This window comes from Mustelus asterias, chromosome 15 (assembly GCF_964213995.1).
Source record: "Mustelus asterias chromosome 15, sMusAst1.hap1.1, whole genome shotgun sequence".
NCBI lineage: Eukaryota > Metazoa > Chordata > Chondrichthyes > Carcharhiniformes > Triakidae > Mustelus > Mustelus asterias.
The window spans coordinates 66,037,781-66,054,254 of record NC_135815.1 but is presented as its reverse complement, the minus strand read 5'-3'; the positions used below and the strand labels follow the sequence as shown (position 1 = coordinate 66,054,254).

Genomic DNA, 16,474 nt, shown 5'->3' with positions numbered 1-16,474 from the left:
ATTTGCCCACGTCATTTTGAAATTCCACATCATCCTCCTCAGTTCACAATGCTTCCAAGTTCTGTATCAATTGCAACTTTCAAACTTGTGCCCTGTATACCAAATATATATAAAACAGCAAAGATTTCAACACTGACCCGAGGAATGCCACAGCAAACTTCCTTCCAGTTCAAAAACGCCCATTAACCACTACTCTGTTGCCTGTCACTCAGCCAATAGTGTATCCATATTGCTACTGTCCCTCTTATTCAATAACCTATAACTTTGCTCACAATTCTGTTATGCAGCACTGTATCAAATATCTGCACCCAAATCATCATCATTACAATCATCAGCCCTCTTGGTTACCACCTCAAAAATTTCTGACTAGTTCGTCAAACATGATTTTCCCATATCTATGTTAGCTTTCTTTAATTAACCCAAATTTGTCCATGTAACAAATTATTAATTTCATCCCAAATGATTGTTTTTAGAAGTTTCCCATCCACCAAAGTTAAACCTACTGGCCTGTAGTTGCTGGGCTTACCTTTACACCCTCTTTTGCACAAGGATGTACCATTTACAATTCTCCATTCCTCTGGTACCACCCTAGAGTTTAAAGCCATGAAAATAATGGCTCGTGTCTCTGCAATCTCCACTCTCAATTCCCTTGGACGCATCTCATTTGGTCCTGGAGCCTTTTCAACTTTTAAGTGCAGACAGACTATCCAATCATCCTCCTCAATTTTAAATCCTTCAACTGTCTGATCTTTCATCATGACCTGTGCAGCATCTTCTTCCTTGGTAAAGACAGATGCAAAATATTCATTTCATGCCTCTGCTATGCCCTCCATGTGTAAATCCTCTTATTGGTCCCGAATTAGCCCCACTCCTCCTTTTACTAGTAAATGCTGACAGAAGATTTTGGGATTACCTTTTATGTTCACTGCCAGTTTCTTTTCATGCTCTCTCTTTGCTTTTCTTATTTCCTTTTTCACTTTGCAACCTTCCATATTCAGCCTGGTTCTCAATTGTATTACCCACCCGACATCTACCATAATACACCTTTTCCTCTTCATTCTCAACCTCCATCACTTTCATCAAGGGAGTTCTGCATTTGTTTGCCCTACATTTCCCCTTGATTTTCCTGCCAACTTTTGATTCTAATTTATCTGACCCAGATCCATCGAAGATTTGCTTTCTCCCAATTAATTATTCTTACTCCGGTTTGTTCTGTGTCCTTTGCCAACCAAAACCTTATGATACAATGATCACAATTCCCCAAATGTTCCCTGACACTTAATCTATTTGGCCTGCCAGATTCCCAAGAACCAGGTCTAGTGTGCCTCCTTTCTCATTGAAATGAAAAAAATACTGCTATAGAAAATTTTCCTGAATACACTAGGAATACTTGCCTTTCTCACCGTTTACACTACTATAATCCCAATCTATTCTTGGATAATTAAAGTCCCCCATTATAACTATTTGATGGTTCTTGCAGCTGTGTAATTCCCTTGCAAATTTGTTCCTCTATATCTTTTCCATTAGTTGGTGGCTTATTGATTACACTGAACAATGTACTCACTCCTCTCCTGTTCCTTAGTTCTAGCCAAATACATTCTGTCCTTAACCCTTCTGGGACATCTACTCTCCCTAGCACTGCAATATTCTGCTTAATACTGCCATCTTTACTGAACACATTGTATCTAAGAATATTTTAATACCCAGTCCTGCCTTTGAACCACACCTCTGCTATAGCCATGACATAAATGGCAATGTAAGAAGTCTCACAACACCAGGTTAAAGTCGAACAGGTTTATTTGGCAGCACTAGCTTTCGAAGTCTCAGGCTCCTTCATCAGGTGAGTAAGGACTTGTGTTCTCAAACAGGGCATATAAAGACAATTTATACGCCCTGTTTGAGAACACAAGTCCTCACTCACCTGATGAAGGAGCCCGAGACTCCGAAAGCTAGTGCTGCCAAATAAACCTGTTGGACTTTAACCTGTTGTGAGACTTCTTAATGTGCTTATCCCAGTCCAACGCCGGCATCTCCACATCATAAATGGCAATTACAGAATTGTTAGGAAATCACCAATCTTATTTACCCCACGACATTCACAGACATGCACAGCAACTTTGATTGAGATTTTATTACTTTCTCTCTTCCTCTGAACCCACCTAATAACTTCCATTTCTTACTGTAGTACTATCCAGTATTCTATACACCTCAGTGTTCCTCTCTGATATTACCTCTGGGTTTCCCTACCAAAATGGAGATGAATAAATGTTTTATTAGGTAATGGTTCACAAGTGATACAGTGGTACAACATATTAGAGCACCAGTGCACCACTAAATAGAATTTCCCCCATGTTAATTGAATTTCAGCCATGTATACTAACTCAAGGAAGAACCGACACAAGTAAATTTCAAGTGATTAGAAAGAACATGTTGTGCCTTAGGGTTTTTGACCCTCTTTCAAGAGGTTTTGAAAAAAAAAGTTACTTTGAATGTTGGATTTTTGAGACACTTAGGTCAAGGGACCAAAAATGGAGTTTACTTTCCATAAATATTAAACATCAGCCTAACTTAGTAATTAAAAGGACACCAGACATTCATTTTGTTTCAAATTCCTTTGATTTTTACACAGAGGGTGGTGAATGTCTGGAACACGCTGCCCGGGGAGATGGTGGGAGTAGGAACAATAGCAGTATTTAAGGGCAACTTGATGAACACGTGAATAGGATAGGAATGGAAGGATATAGACTCCGTAAGTGCATACGGTTTTAGTTTAGGCAGACACCATGGCCGGCACAGGCTTAGAGGGCCAAAGGGCCTGTTCCTGTGCTGTTGTTTGTTCTTTGACCCCCATATGAAACTGGAATGGTGCACAGGCATTCCTGTTTGTTAACTGGAAAGCTGCAAGGGTTCTTACTAAATGAAAAAAGCCAGCGGATAGTTAGAAACCAAGTTTCCTCCAAGAAACACAGCAATTGGTAACATACTGTATGCTGAAACATATTCAACTTGCCACTCAAAACATCCAGTTCAAGCGAGGCTGAGCATCAAACCCCAACCAATGCAAAAGCGCAAGCAGCTGGGCAGAGTGGGAAAATGTGTAGCTGTGATGGAGCAGCAGCACGCTGAAAGAGGGAATGTGTGAAAGGAGGGACAATGAGAAATTGGGAAAAGGAAGGGAGTACATGGCAAGAAGGGTGGAAGGCAAGGGGACAGAGAGTGTTTCAGATGGGGATTGTGCTCTAGATTGATTAGTCAAGGGTTGTGCAAAGGGAAAGACACACGAGAGAATTCCCTGGCAGCGAGTCACAGAGGAGCTGAGCTGGATGCAAGGCTCAGTCTGGTTGCCAGCTTTGGATTAGAGCAAAACTCATGAGGGCTTCCCATTCAACAGCTCTCAAATGGCCCAACACTCAACCACAAGCCAAAATGGACCAGAAAGGCTCACATCTAATAATGGGCACAAACCCAGAAGACACAGTCCATCATGCTTATCTGAAGCTGATCAATGGATTCAATCTCTGTGAGTACCCAATTCTTTCTGACAGGCAGACTTATGATGTAGATTAGATTATTAATCATATATATTATGCATCATGTTCAATGAAATTTAGCATTAATTGAACCTCATGTACCAGGTTCATTGAAGCTTCTAGGTTAATGTACGAGACCAAATTATGAGATTTGCATTTTTATGTTTTGCCAGATGAATGGATTTTCAAATACTGTTTACGATCTCAAACGGAATCCACCTATTCATCTATTTTTCTGAAAACGAGACTCGTGTCAGGAAAGGGGAGTCAACAATCCAGTTCAGGAATGCATGAGAAAGTGGAGATGTGTGAGCGTAGAGAGAGAAGTACACTGAAAACAACAGGAGGTGGAAAGCAACCTTCTAGGAAAGAATGGGGCAAGTGGCAGTATTGTTCTCTCGACTACTCGTGCATCCATATCGCAGAATGTACTGCGCTTGGATATAAACAGTCTTCTGCTTCGTGAAAGTTCAGTGACTTTTGAAGTGTGGCCCATGAACAAAAATGGATGGCCAGGGGAGTTTTCAATCTGCCCAGTACAAAAGAAGGTATCATTAGTTACAAGTCAGGTTTTAAACCAAGCAAGGCAAACACCGATAATGGGCAGGAGACATAGATAGGATGCAAAGAGACATAGATAGGATGCAAAGCTGGGCTGAAAAATGGCAAATGGAGTTTAACCCTGATAAATGTGAGGTGATTCATTTTGGTAGGACTAATTTAAATGTGGATTACAGGGTCAAAGGTAGGGTTCTGAAGACTGTGGAGGAACAGAGAGATCTTGGGGTCCATATCCACAGATCTCTAAAGGTTGCCACTCAAGTGGATAGAGCTGTGAAGAAGGCCTATAGTGTGTTAGCTTTTATTAACAGGGGATTGGAGTTTAAGAGCCGTGGGGTTATGCTGCAACTGTACAGGGCCTTGGTGAGACCACATTTGAAATATTGTGTGCCGTTCTGGTCACCTCACTACAAGAAGGATGTGGAAGCGCTGGAAAGAGTGCAGAGGAGATTTACCAGGATGCTGCCTGGTTTGGAGGGTAGGTCTTATGAGGAAAGGTTGAGGGAGCTAAGGCTGTTCTCTCTGGAGCGGAGGAGGCTGAGGGGAGACTTAATAGAGGTTTATAAAATGATGAAGGGGATAGATAGAGTGAATGTTCAAAGACTATTTCCTCGGGTGGATGGAGCTATTACAAGGGGGCATAACTATAGGGTTCGTGGTGGGAGATATAGGAAGGATATCAGAGGTAGGTTCTTTACGCAGAGAGTGCTTGGGGTGTGGAATGGACTGCCTGCAGTGATAGTGGAGTCAGACACTTTAGGAACATTTAAGCGGTTATTGGATAGGCACATGGAGCACACCAGGATGATAGGGAGTGGGATAGCTTGATCTTGGTTTCAGATGAAGCTCGGCACAACATCGTGGGCCGAAGGGCCTGTTCTGTGCTGTACTGTTCTATGTCTATGTTCTAGGTATGGTATATCCTTTAATTGGTATTACGGTGCAATCAAATTAAGACCAGTCATCATGGCTGCTATGTATTTTCACTTAATTATGATATTATTGATGTAATGATTCATCTCGCCAAATATCCGTTCAGCCTGCATTTTAAAAGATTGTTGTACACGTGCGAGTACCTGGCTTAGAACAAACAGAATTTCATGAATTCCCTATTTCAGTGTGAAACAGGACAGTGCCATGAATTAAGTATTCAATACTAGTTTTAGGCATTTAATAAGATGAGCAGATATCACAGAAGCAAGAAGCTGACAACTAATTACCAATTCTGAAGTCTCCTTGCTTAATACCTTTTAATAATTCTGCAAAACAATTACCGGCATGTTTTATACAGACACAACAAACAAAACTGAAAACAATGGAATACCAGTTGACTAAACAGAACCTTCTTCTCAACCCCAAAAATTGAGAAATAAATTATGCTCTTTTGACCCGTTACATCTATATTTTAAAACCACAACACATACCGTGTATCTCTGCCAAGAACAATCTGAGCCATTTCCTGCAAGTTCACGGACTCCTTGTCAAGAATATTGGTAAAGGCAGATTTCAGATCCGGTTCTTCTGCATTTGCTAGCTGTGTGGCATGTACTTCCCATTCAGATGCAAGCATTTCTCCTAAAGGATCAACCAATTTCACTCCATTGTCTTCCTGTAATGGATAATAAATTTAAGACAGCATTGTATATGCCAAGACTCCAGATGGTTTTACAAACTCTCTTGATCTGTGGTCAATTGGCTGACAATGTATACTGGGACTGTTCATTGCTCTCAATATCCCACACAAGGCATATAATTAGCAAAAAAATGGTAAAGAGTGGGGACGAATAAGGACCAAAAACTAGATTTATGCATGGAGGTAGAGAGCATAGTTGAGGTACTAAATCATTATTTGATTTGATGAAATGAGAAGGGATCTGGGAAGTGTGGATTGGCACAGGCTGTTCTCTGGTAAGGATGTAAATGGAAAGTGGGAGGCCTTCAAAGGAGAAATTTTGAGAGTGCAGAGTTTGTATGTTCCTGTCAGGATTAAAGGCAAAGTAAATAGGAATAAGGAACCTTGGTTCTCGCGGGAGATCGTAACACTGGTTAAGAGGAAGAGAGAGTTGTATGAAATGTACAGGCAGCAAGGAACAGATCAGATGCTCGAGGAGTATAAAAAGAGCAAGAAGCTACTTAAGAGGGAAATCAGGAGGGCTAAAAGAAGACATGAGGTTGCTTTGGCAGACAGAGTGAAGGAAAATCCAAAGAGCTTCTATAGGTATGTTAGGAGCAAAAGGATAGTGAGGGATAAAATTGGTCCTCTTGAAGACCAGAGTGTTAGACTGTGTATGGAACCAAAAGAGATGGGGGAGATACTAAATGGTTTTTTCGCATCCGTATTTACTGAGGAAACAGGCAGGGAATCTACGGAAATAGGACAAACAGGTAGGGAGGTCATGGAACCTTTACAGATTAAAGGGGAGGAGGTGCTTGCAGTCTTGAGGCAAATCAGAGTGGATAAATCCCCAGGACCGGACAGGGTATTCCCACGGACCTTGAGGGAAGCTAGTGTTGAACTTGCAGGGGCCCTGGCAGACATATTTAAAATGTCAGTATTCACGGGGGAGGTGCTGGATGATTGGAGGGTGGCTCATGTTGTTCCGTTGTTTAAAAAAGGTTCCAAAAGAAATCCGGGAAATTACAGGCCAGTAAGTTTGACATCGGTGGTGGGCAAGTTATTGGAAGGTGTGATAAGGGATAGGATCTACAAATATTTGGATAGACAGGGACTTATTAGGGAGAGTCAACATGGCTTTGTGCGTGGTAGGTCATGTTTGACCAATCTATTAAGAGTTTTTCAAGGAGGTTACCAGGAAAGTGGATGAAGGGAAGGCGGTGGATGTTGTCTACCTGGATTTCAGCAAGGCCTTTGACAAGGTCCCTCATGGGAGGTTAGTTAGGAAGGTTCAGCGCTGGGTATACATGGGGAGGTAGTAAATTGGATTAGGGACTGGCTCAATGGAAGAACCGGCTCCAGGTGGAGAGGATCTCCAAGAAGATCGCGCATATTTCCCACTCACCTGAAGAAGGGGCTTGGAGCTCCGAAAGCTTGTGTGGCTTTTGCTACCAAATAAGCCTGTTGGACTTTAACCTGGTGTTGTTAAACTTCTTACTGTGTTCAATGGAAGAAGCCAGAGAGTGGTTGTGGAGGATTGCTTCTCTGAGTGGAGGCCTGTGACTAGTGGTGTGCCGCAGGGATCGGTGTTGGGTCCATTGTTGTTTGTCATCTATATCAATGATCTGGATGATAATGTGGTCAATTGGATCAGCAAATTTGCTGATGATACAAAGATTGGAGGTGTAGTGGACAGTGAAGAAGGTTTTCAAAGCTTGCAGCGGGATTTGGACCAACTGGAAAAATGGGCTGAAAAATGGCAAATGGAATTTAATGCAGACAAGTGTGAGATATTGCACTTTGGAAGGACAAACCAAAGTAGAGGTTTGTCCTTCCAAAGGGACAAACCTCTACTTTGTACAGGGTAAATGGTAGGACTCTGAAGAGTGCAGTTGAACAGAGGGATCTGGGAATACAGGTACAGAATTCCCTAAAAGTGACGTCACAGGTGGATAGGGTCGTAAAGAGTGCCTTTGGTACATTGGCCTTTATAAATCAGAGTATCAAGTATAAAAGTTGGAGTGTTATGGTAAAGTTATATAATAAGAAGTTTAACAACACCAGGTTAAAGTCCAACAGGTTTATTTGGTAGCAAAAGCCACAAGCTTTCGGAGCCTTAAGCCCCTTCCTTCAGGTGAGTGGGAATTCTGTTCACAAACAGAAACTCAATTTACAGAATAATAGTTGGAATGCGAATACTTACAGCTAATCAAGTCTTTAAGATACAGACAATGTGTGTGGAGAGAGCATTAAGACCGGTTAAAGAGATGTGTATTGTCTCCAGACAGGACAGCCAGTGAGACTCGGCAAGTCCAGGCAAGCTGTGGGGATTACAGATAGTGTGACATGAACCCAATATCCCGGTTGAGGCCGTCCTCATGTGTGCGGAACTTGGCTATCAGTTCCTGCTCAGCGACTCTGCGCCGTCGTGTGTCGTGAAGGCCGCCTTGGAGAACGCTTACCCGAATATCAGAGGCTGAATGCACATGACCGCTGAAGTGCTCCCCAACAGGAAGAGAACAGTCTTGCTTGGTGATTGTCGAGCGGTGTTCATTCATCCGTTGTCACAGCGTCTGCATGGTTTCCCCAATGTACCATGCCTCGGGACATCCTTTCCTGCAGCGTATCAGGTAGACAATGTTGGCCGAGTTGCAAGAGTATGTACCGTGTACCTGGTAGATGGTGTTCTCACGTGAGATGATGGCATCCGTGTCGATGATCCAGCACGTCTTGCAGAGGTTGCTGTGGCAGGGTTGTGTGATGTCGTGGTCACTGTTCCCCTGAAGGCTGGGTAGTTTGCTGCGGACAATGGTCTGTTTGAGGTTGTGCGGTTGTTGGAAGGCAAGAAGTGGGGGTGTGGGGATGGCCTTGGCGAGATGTTCGTCTTCAGCAATGACATGTTGAAGGCTCCGGAGGAGATGCCGTAGCTTCTCCGCACCGGGGAAGTACTGGACGACGAAGGGTACTCTGTCCACCGTGTCCCATGTTTGTCTTCTGAGGAGGTCGGTGTGGCTTTTCGCTGAGGTGTGTCGGAACTGTCGATCAATGAGTCGAGTGCCATATCCTGTTCTTATGAGGACATCTTTCAGCGTCTGGAGGTGTCCGTTGCGATCCTCCTCATCCGAGCAGATCCTGTGTATTCGGAGGGCTTGTCCGTAGGGGATGGCTTCTTTAACGTGTTTAGGGTGGAAGCTGGAGAAGTGGAGCATCGTGAGGTTATCCGTGGGCTTGCGGTATACTGAGGTGACCGTCCTTAATGGAGATGCATGCGTCCAAGAATGCAACCGATTCCGGAGAGTAGTCCATGGTGAGTCTGATGGTGGGATGGAACTTGTTGATGTCATCATATAGTTGTTTCAGTGATTGTTCACCGTGAGTCCAAAGGAAGAAATTGTCTGATGTATCTAGTGTATAGCATCGGTTGAAGGTCCTGTGCGGTGAAGAAGTCTTGTTTGAACCTGTGCATGAAGATGTTGGCATATTGAGGTGTGAATTTGGTCCCCATGGCTGCTCCGTGTGTCTGGATGAAGAACTGGTTGTTGAAGGTGAAGACATTGTGGTCCAGGATGAAGCGGATGAGTTGTAAAATTGCATCTGGAAACTGGCAGTTGTCGGCGTTGAGCACTGAGGCCGTTGCAGCAATGCCATCATCGTGGGGGATGCTGGTGTAGTGTGCCGAGACATCCATTGTGACAAGGGGAAACTGGTTCAACTGCTCTCTCCACTCACATTGTTTGTATCTTAAAGACTTGATTAGCTCGAAGTATTCGCATTCCAATCATTATTCTGTAAATTGAGTTTGTGTCGTTATATGCCCTGTTTGTGAACAGAATTCCCACTCGCCTGAAGAAGGGGCTTAAGGCTCCGAAAGCTTGTGGCTTTTGCTACCAAATAAACCTGTTGGACTTTAACCTGGTGCTGTTAAACTTCTTACTGTGTTTACCCCAGTCCAACGCCGGCATCTCCACATCAAGGTTATATAAGGCATTGGTGAGGCCGAATTTAGAGTATTGTGTACAGTTTTGGTCACCTAGTTACAGGAAGGATGTAAATAAGGTTGAAAGAGTTCAGAGAAGGTTCACAAGGATGTTGCCAGGACTTGAGAAGATGAGCTACAGAGAGAGATTGAATAGGTTGGGACTTTATTCCCTGGAGCGTAGAAGAATGAGGGGAGATTTGATAGAGGTGTCTAAGATTTTGATGGGTATAGAGTGAATGCAAGCAGGCTTTTTCCACTGAGGCGAGGGGAGAAAAAAAACCAGAATGCATGGGTTAAGGGTGAAAGGAGAAAAGTTTAAAGGGAATATTAGGGGGGGCTTCTTCACGCAGAGTGGTGGGTGTGTGGAATGAGCTGCCGAATAAAGTGGTAAATGCGGAGCCTTAAGCTCCTTCTTCAGGTGAGTGGGAATTGTGAACAGAATTCCCACTCAACTGAAGAAGGAGCTTAAGGCTCTGAAAGCTTGTGGCTTTTGCTACCAAATAAACTTGTTGGACTTTAACCTGGTGAATGAAATTTAACAGTCACTTTAACAGACCTATATTAATTAACGAAAGTCTGGACAAATTATGCTACCTTGATTTGAGTTTCTTTGATGAGTTAACAGGTCTTTGATGAGATAACAGGTAATGCAGCTGATATACGTGGACTTAAAGAAAACATTTGATAAAGCACCACGTAACAATCTTGTCAGCAAACAAACTCCATAGAACAAGAGCATGAGTGGCAGCATACACAAAGTCTCCAGAGTGACAGGAAGTAAGAGTATTGATGTTTTCAGAATAGGGGATAGTATATAGTGGTGTTCAGAGATGTGCAGGGCAGAAAAGGCCCTTAGGCCCATTGAGTGCGCACCAACAATAATTGCCACTAAAGTCATGCTAATCCCATTGTTGTGATAATTCAAATGCTCATTAAAATACTTTTTAAAGATTATAATATCTGGCCTCCACAACCTTCCCAGACAGTGCAAGAGGTCACTAATAAAACCATTGCTTTCTTATTATCTATTAATGACCTAGCCTCTGGAGTGGAGAGCACAAAAGTAAGAATTGTGAATCTTGAGATTAGTGACAAAGACTGGTGGAATGGGCAAAATTGTGGCAGATACTTTAGGCAGAGAAGTGTGAAGTGATACATTTTGGTAGGAAGTACAAGGAGAGGCAATATAAAAAAGGATATAATTTTATAGAGGGTGCATTAGCAGAGGTTGGAGGGCATTTAGTTAGGCCTCAACCAGAGTAGTGTGAGCAATTCTGGGCATTGCACTTTTAGAAAGGATATGAAGGCTGAGAGAGAACATAGAACAGTACAGCACAGAACAGGCCCTTCGGCCCACGATGTTGTGCCGAGCTTTATCTGAAACCAAGATCAAGCTATCCCACTCCCTATCATCCTGGTGTGCTCCATGTGCCTATCCAATAACCGCTTAAATGTTTCTAAAGTGTCTGACTCCACTATCACTGCAGGCAGTCCATTCCACACCCCAACCACTCTCTGCGTAAAGAACCTACCTCTGATATCCGTCCTGTATCTCCCACCACGAACCCTATAGTTATGCCCCCTTGTAATAGCTCCATCCACCCGAGGAAATAGTCTTTGAACGTTCACTCTATCTATCCCCTTCATCATTTTATACACCTCTATTAAGTCTCCCCTCAGCCTCCTCCGCTCCAGAGAGAACAGCCCTAGCTCCCTCAACCTTTCCTCATATGACCTACCCTCCAAACCAGGCAGCATCCTGGTAAATCTCCTCTGCACTCTTTCCAGCGCTTCCACATCCTTCTTATAGTGAGGTGACCAGAACTGCACACAATATTCCAAATGTGGTCTCACCAAGGTCCTGTACAGTTGCAGCATAACCCCACGGCTCTTAAACTCCAACCCCCTGTTAATAAAAGCTAACACACTATAGGCCTTCTTCACAGCTCTATCCACTTGACTGGCAACCTTTAGAGATGAGATGAAGGATTCAGTTACATCGATAGATTAGAGCAGGGGTCTGCAAACTACGGCCCATGGGCCACATCCTGTTCTTATGAGGACATCTTTCAGCGTCTGGAGGTGTCCGTTGCGATCCTCCTCATCCGAGCAGATCCTGTGTATACGGAGGGCTTGTCCGTAGGGGATGGCTTCTTTAACATCTGGCCCGCAGCCAGTGGGGCGGGACGGGATTCTCGTTGCCTAAAACACTCCCGCATCCAGAACCCCGCCGCTGACTCAGGATCCGGACGCGGGGACGGAAGCCACAGGCCAGACATTTGCTGCCGCTCCGTGCAGTGTCTGATGGACCCATGGGAATCCCCACCCTCTTTACCGGCCTATTATCCAATCAGAGCTGCCGTCCTGTGACTGAAAGTTCATTAAACGAATCAGCAATTGAGACATCTGTTATCCAATTGCCGCTCTGCATTGACTGAGTGACATTTGCTTTATCCAATCCGTAAGCTCCATCTGTCTGAAATGAGCGAGAACAATGACAATGATGGCAGCAATTCAGTTATGGAAGGAAAAAGGAAAAGAAAAGTGGACAGTGAGTGCCGCCTGTTTAATGAAGAATGGGGTGTAAAGTACTTCTTTGTACAAGCAGGTGATAAAGCCTTGTGTGTCATATGCAATGAAACTGTTGCAGTTTTGAAGGAGTACAATGTACGTCGGCACTATGAGACCAAACATGAACCAAGTTATTCCCAATTCACAGGAACACAGCGTTCGGAAAAATTTGAATAGATGCAACACACGTTGCCTTCCCAACAAGCTTTTTTTACGCAGAAGATAACAGAAAATTAAGTTTTAACCAGGGCCAGTTACAAACTAGCTTATGTGTTGGCTAAAAGAGGAAAGCCATTCACCGACGGAGATCTCATCAAAGAGCGTATAATGGAAGCAGTGGAAGAGTTGTGCCCAGAAAAAGCAAATCTGTTCAAAATCATCAGTCTTGCGCCAAATACTGTTGCTCGTAGAATTGAGGATATAGGAAGCAATATATTTAATCAAATTGCAGACAAGGCAAGAAATTTTCAGTTGTATTCTCTCGCACTTGATGAATCGACTGATGTGTGTGACACATCACAACTCCTAGTATTAATCTGTGGCGTCGACAGTGAATTTAATGTGACACAAGAATTAGCATCAGTGCATAGCATGCACAGCACAGTAACTGGAGAAAACATCTTCAAAGAATTGCAAAAAACTGTGTTAGAATATAACCTGGAGTGGAATAAACTGCAATGCATGACAATTGATGGAGGAAAGAACATGTCTGAGGTGAAGAAAGGTTTGGTTGGACAAATCACAAAAGCTTGAGAGGTTGGTGGATTCTCAAAGCCCATGTTTTTGCATTGCATTATCCATCAACAAGCATTGTGCGGAAAATATGTGGATATGTCTTGCGTTCTGAAACCTGTTGTTTCAACAATGAATTTCATTCGATCTCACGGGCTTAATCATAGCCAGTTTCGTGATTTTCTGAAAGAAACTGATTCTGAGTTTGGTGACTTGCCTTATTATACAACAGTTCGATGGCTTAGTTGTGGAAAGGTTCTATCACGGTTCTTTCAGCTCAGAGAGGAAATTGATTCCTTTCTCACAGAGAAGAATCGACCTGAACATCGTGGGCCGAAGGACCTGTTCTGTGCTGTACTGTTCTATGTTCTATGAACCACTTTTATCAAACACTGACTGGCTTTGGAAATTAGCAATTTTTGCCGACGTGACAGGCCATATGAATCAATTGAATCTGAAGTTGCAAGGTGAAACAAATTTGATTTGTGATCTATTTGCCCATGTCAAGGCATTCAGGGCAAAACTGATGCTATTTCAAGGACAGCTGAAAGTTCATAACTTGGTTCATTTTCCATGTTGTGAAAACTTTCATGAAGTGAAGCAGAATTTCCTTCTTCATTTGCAACAGAAATCATTAAGGACTTGCAAAAACAATTTCAGGAACGATTTTCTGATCTTGATGGAAACACAGATGAAATAAAACTGTTTCAAAATCCATTTGGCTGCAATGTTGAAACATAGAAACCCTACAGTACAGAAAGAGGCCATTCGGCCCATCGAGTCTGCACCGACCATAATCCCACCCAGGCCCTACCCCCATATCCCTACATATCAAACACTCCCAAGTCAGTTTCAAATGGAAATTATTGATCTCCAATCAGATGACATGCTTAAAGACAAGTATAAAGAAGGAAATCTGATCTAATTTTATAAATCTTTTGCAGCCTGAGTAGTTTCCAAATTTGAAGTGATTTGCTTGTGGATTTGTATCAGTTTTTGGTACAACATACCTGTGTCATAGAAATCATAGAATAGTGTGAACAAACATTTTCAAAAATTTCAAGCTTGAAACCTCAGTTCAGCAATATTTTGAAATTAAAAAAGCAGTTCCATCATTCCCATTAATCTTGTGCAAAACTTCATGATTTGTTGGTTATGATTGAAAACTCCAATTGCCAGAATTGTGTAGAAAGGTGCAGACTGAATGTATTTTTGTTCGACCTTTATTAATGGTTCAAGTTTATTTTGAATTTCTTTGCTTTGTTTTACTGAAGTTCCATCTTGGGGCGTGTTCATTTTTTTTACTGTGTGCCATAAAATTGGGAAAATTCTCATTTCAAGTAAACATTTGTAAACTTTCAGTAAATAAAATTAATTAAGAAATGAATAGCCTGCTTTTCTCATCTGCAGTTAAGTAATTGATTGTTTTGTCAGAGCATTTGCTAATGTTTGACATTTTTACTCATTATATATCATTTCTCAGTGTAAGCACGGCATTGTTTCTTTGTAATTGTCACATTTCTCTTTTGTTCTGAATCATATCATGTTGATTACAAAGATGATCCAAATAAAACTTATTCATTCATTTAAATTTTATTCATTCATTTATGAAACTAATTTTTTTTCTTTGGCCCCCGAGAATGTGTGAAATATACGATGTGGCCCTCGTACTGAAAAGTTTGGAGACCCCTGGATTAGAGAAAGTAGTCATGATGTGGAGATGCCGGCGTTGGACTGGGGTAAGCACAGTAAGAAGTCTCACAACACCAGGTTAAAGTCCAAGAGGTTTATTTGGTAGCAAATACCATAAGCTTTCGGAGCAATGCTCCTTCGTCAGATGGAGTCACTGAACAAAAAACGTTCAATTATGGGGCCCATACAACTGACCCAAAGAGTGCTCACACCCAAATTCTAAATGCAACAATAAAGAATAAAACACACCAGCTCAATTTGTTAACATTTCTCTACCCTGTTCATTTACCAATTGCAGGTGCTCCTGCTACAATCTATGATGAAATCAGTTAATGCCTCACAAAGCAAGGAAACAATTGTTTTGGATACCTATTTGATACTTACCATATGGTGCACTTCTCTGCTAACCATCAGGGAAGCTCCAGCATCTCAAGACATGGTTTTGTTGTCCACTTTTGAAAAATGCAAATACGAATTACGCTGTCACATTATTAGGACAGGATCAATTTAAATGAATGTATGACATTCAGGGGCATTTCATGGGACATGGGCATTGCTGGCGGCCAGCATTTATTAACCATCCCTAGTTGCTCCTGAACTGAGTGGCCTGCTAGGCCATTTCAGAGGGCATTTAAGAGTCAACAACATGGTTGTGGACTTGGAGTCACATGTAGGCCAGACCAGGTAAGGACAGCAGATTTCCTTCCCTTAAGGACATCAGTGAACCAGATGGGTTTTTCCAACAATCAACGATGATTTTATAGTCATCAGCAGATTCTTAATTCAATATTTTATTTATTGAATTCAAATTTCACCATCCTGTGACGGGATTCGAACCCGGGTCTCCAGAACATTAGCTGAGAATCACAATTATTGCTATGAAGCAGTCAGTGTAATTTGTTTTCTAACATCTTTAAATGTTCAAATCTGCCTCACTAAATGGGATTGCAAATGTGGTCAGTGTGCAGAGGTTACACCATCAGAATACAATACTCAGGTCAGGCCGCATCTGGAGAAAGAAACAGCTAGTGTTTCAGGCTTATGACTTTTCATCAAAAATGGGAAAAGTTGGAAATTTGAAAAAAAGTTAGGAAAAGGCTTTATGAGCAACTGGTCTTTTCTGTCTTCATTTCAGTCTGTTTGTAAATCTTAGATTCTTCTTTTGACTAACTAGCTGACAAGTGTAAAATTAGAATGAATTACTCAATGGAAAATTAGCTTTGCATTAGACCTTACTTCTGGATTATGGGAGGCTGTGACCATTACGCCAATAGTAGATTTGGTTTTCTTGGACCTCAACACTGCCAGCAAGCCCATACGATACATCACATGATCCAGCTGATCAGCCTTTGCACGGAATCCTGCTGTTCCATATTGAAGAACCAGTCCGACAGGTTTAGGATGCAGTCCAGAAATTGATGCCACTTCTTGAAGACATGCCATATCTGTTAAAAGAAAGGCCATGGAGGTAAGTATTTTTCGATATAGAAAAAGACTATGACAAGTTCCGGGGGGGACGTCGGGGCGGATGGCGGGGACGGGGGACGGCAGGGGGGGGGGGGACGGCAGGGGGCGGACGCCGGGGGGGGGGGGGACACGACGGCGGGAGGGGGACGGCGGGGGACGGGGGACGGCAGGGGGCGGGCGGGGGCGATGGGCGGGGGGGACGGCGGGGAGCGGGCAGGGGGGGCGGGAAGGCAGCGGAGGGCGGGAAGGAGGGGGGACGGGAAGGCGGGGGGGTGGGGGGACGGGAAGGCGGGGGGTGGGGGGACGGGAAGGCGGGGGGGTGGGGGG

The 16,474-nt window shown here is 43.0% G+C and overlaps 1 protein-coding gene across 2 annotated transcripts in view; it reads right to left on the bottom strand.

Moving 5' to 3' along the window:
- Positions 1–16,123, bottom strand: part of pgm3 (phosphoglucomutase 3) — a 122,008-nt gene extending 105,885 nt beyond the window's left edge. Inside the window, exons 1-2 of one of the 2 annotated variants that reach the window (XM_078230032.1) lie at positions 15,917–16,123; positions 5,516–5,700 (exon numbers count right to left, since the gene is read on the bottom strand). In XM_078230032.1, coding sequence (XP_078086158.1) covers positions 5,516–5,700; positions 15,917–16,123 — 392 coding nt within the window. The remainder of the gene's footprint in view (positions 1–5,515; positions 5,701–15,916) is intronic. The other variant, XM_078230033.1, reaches the window with a different exon arrangement.
- Positions 16,124–16,474: the final 351 nt, after the last annotated feature.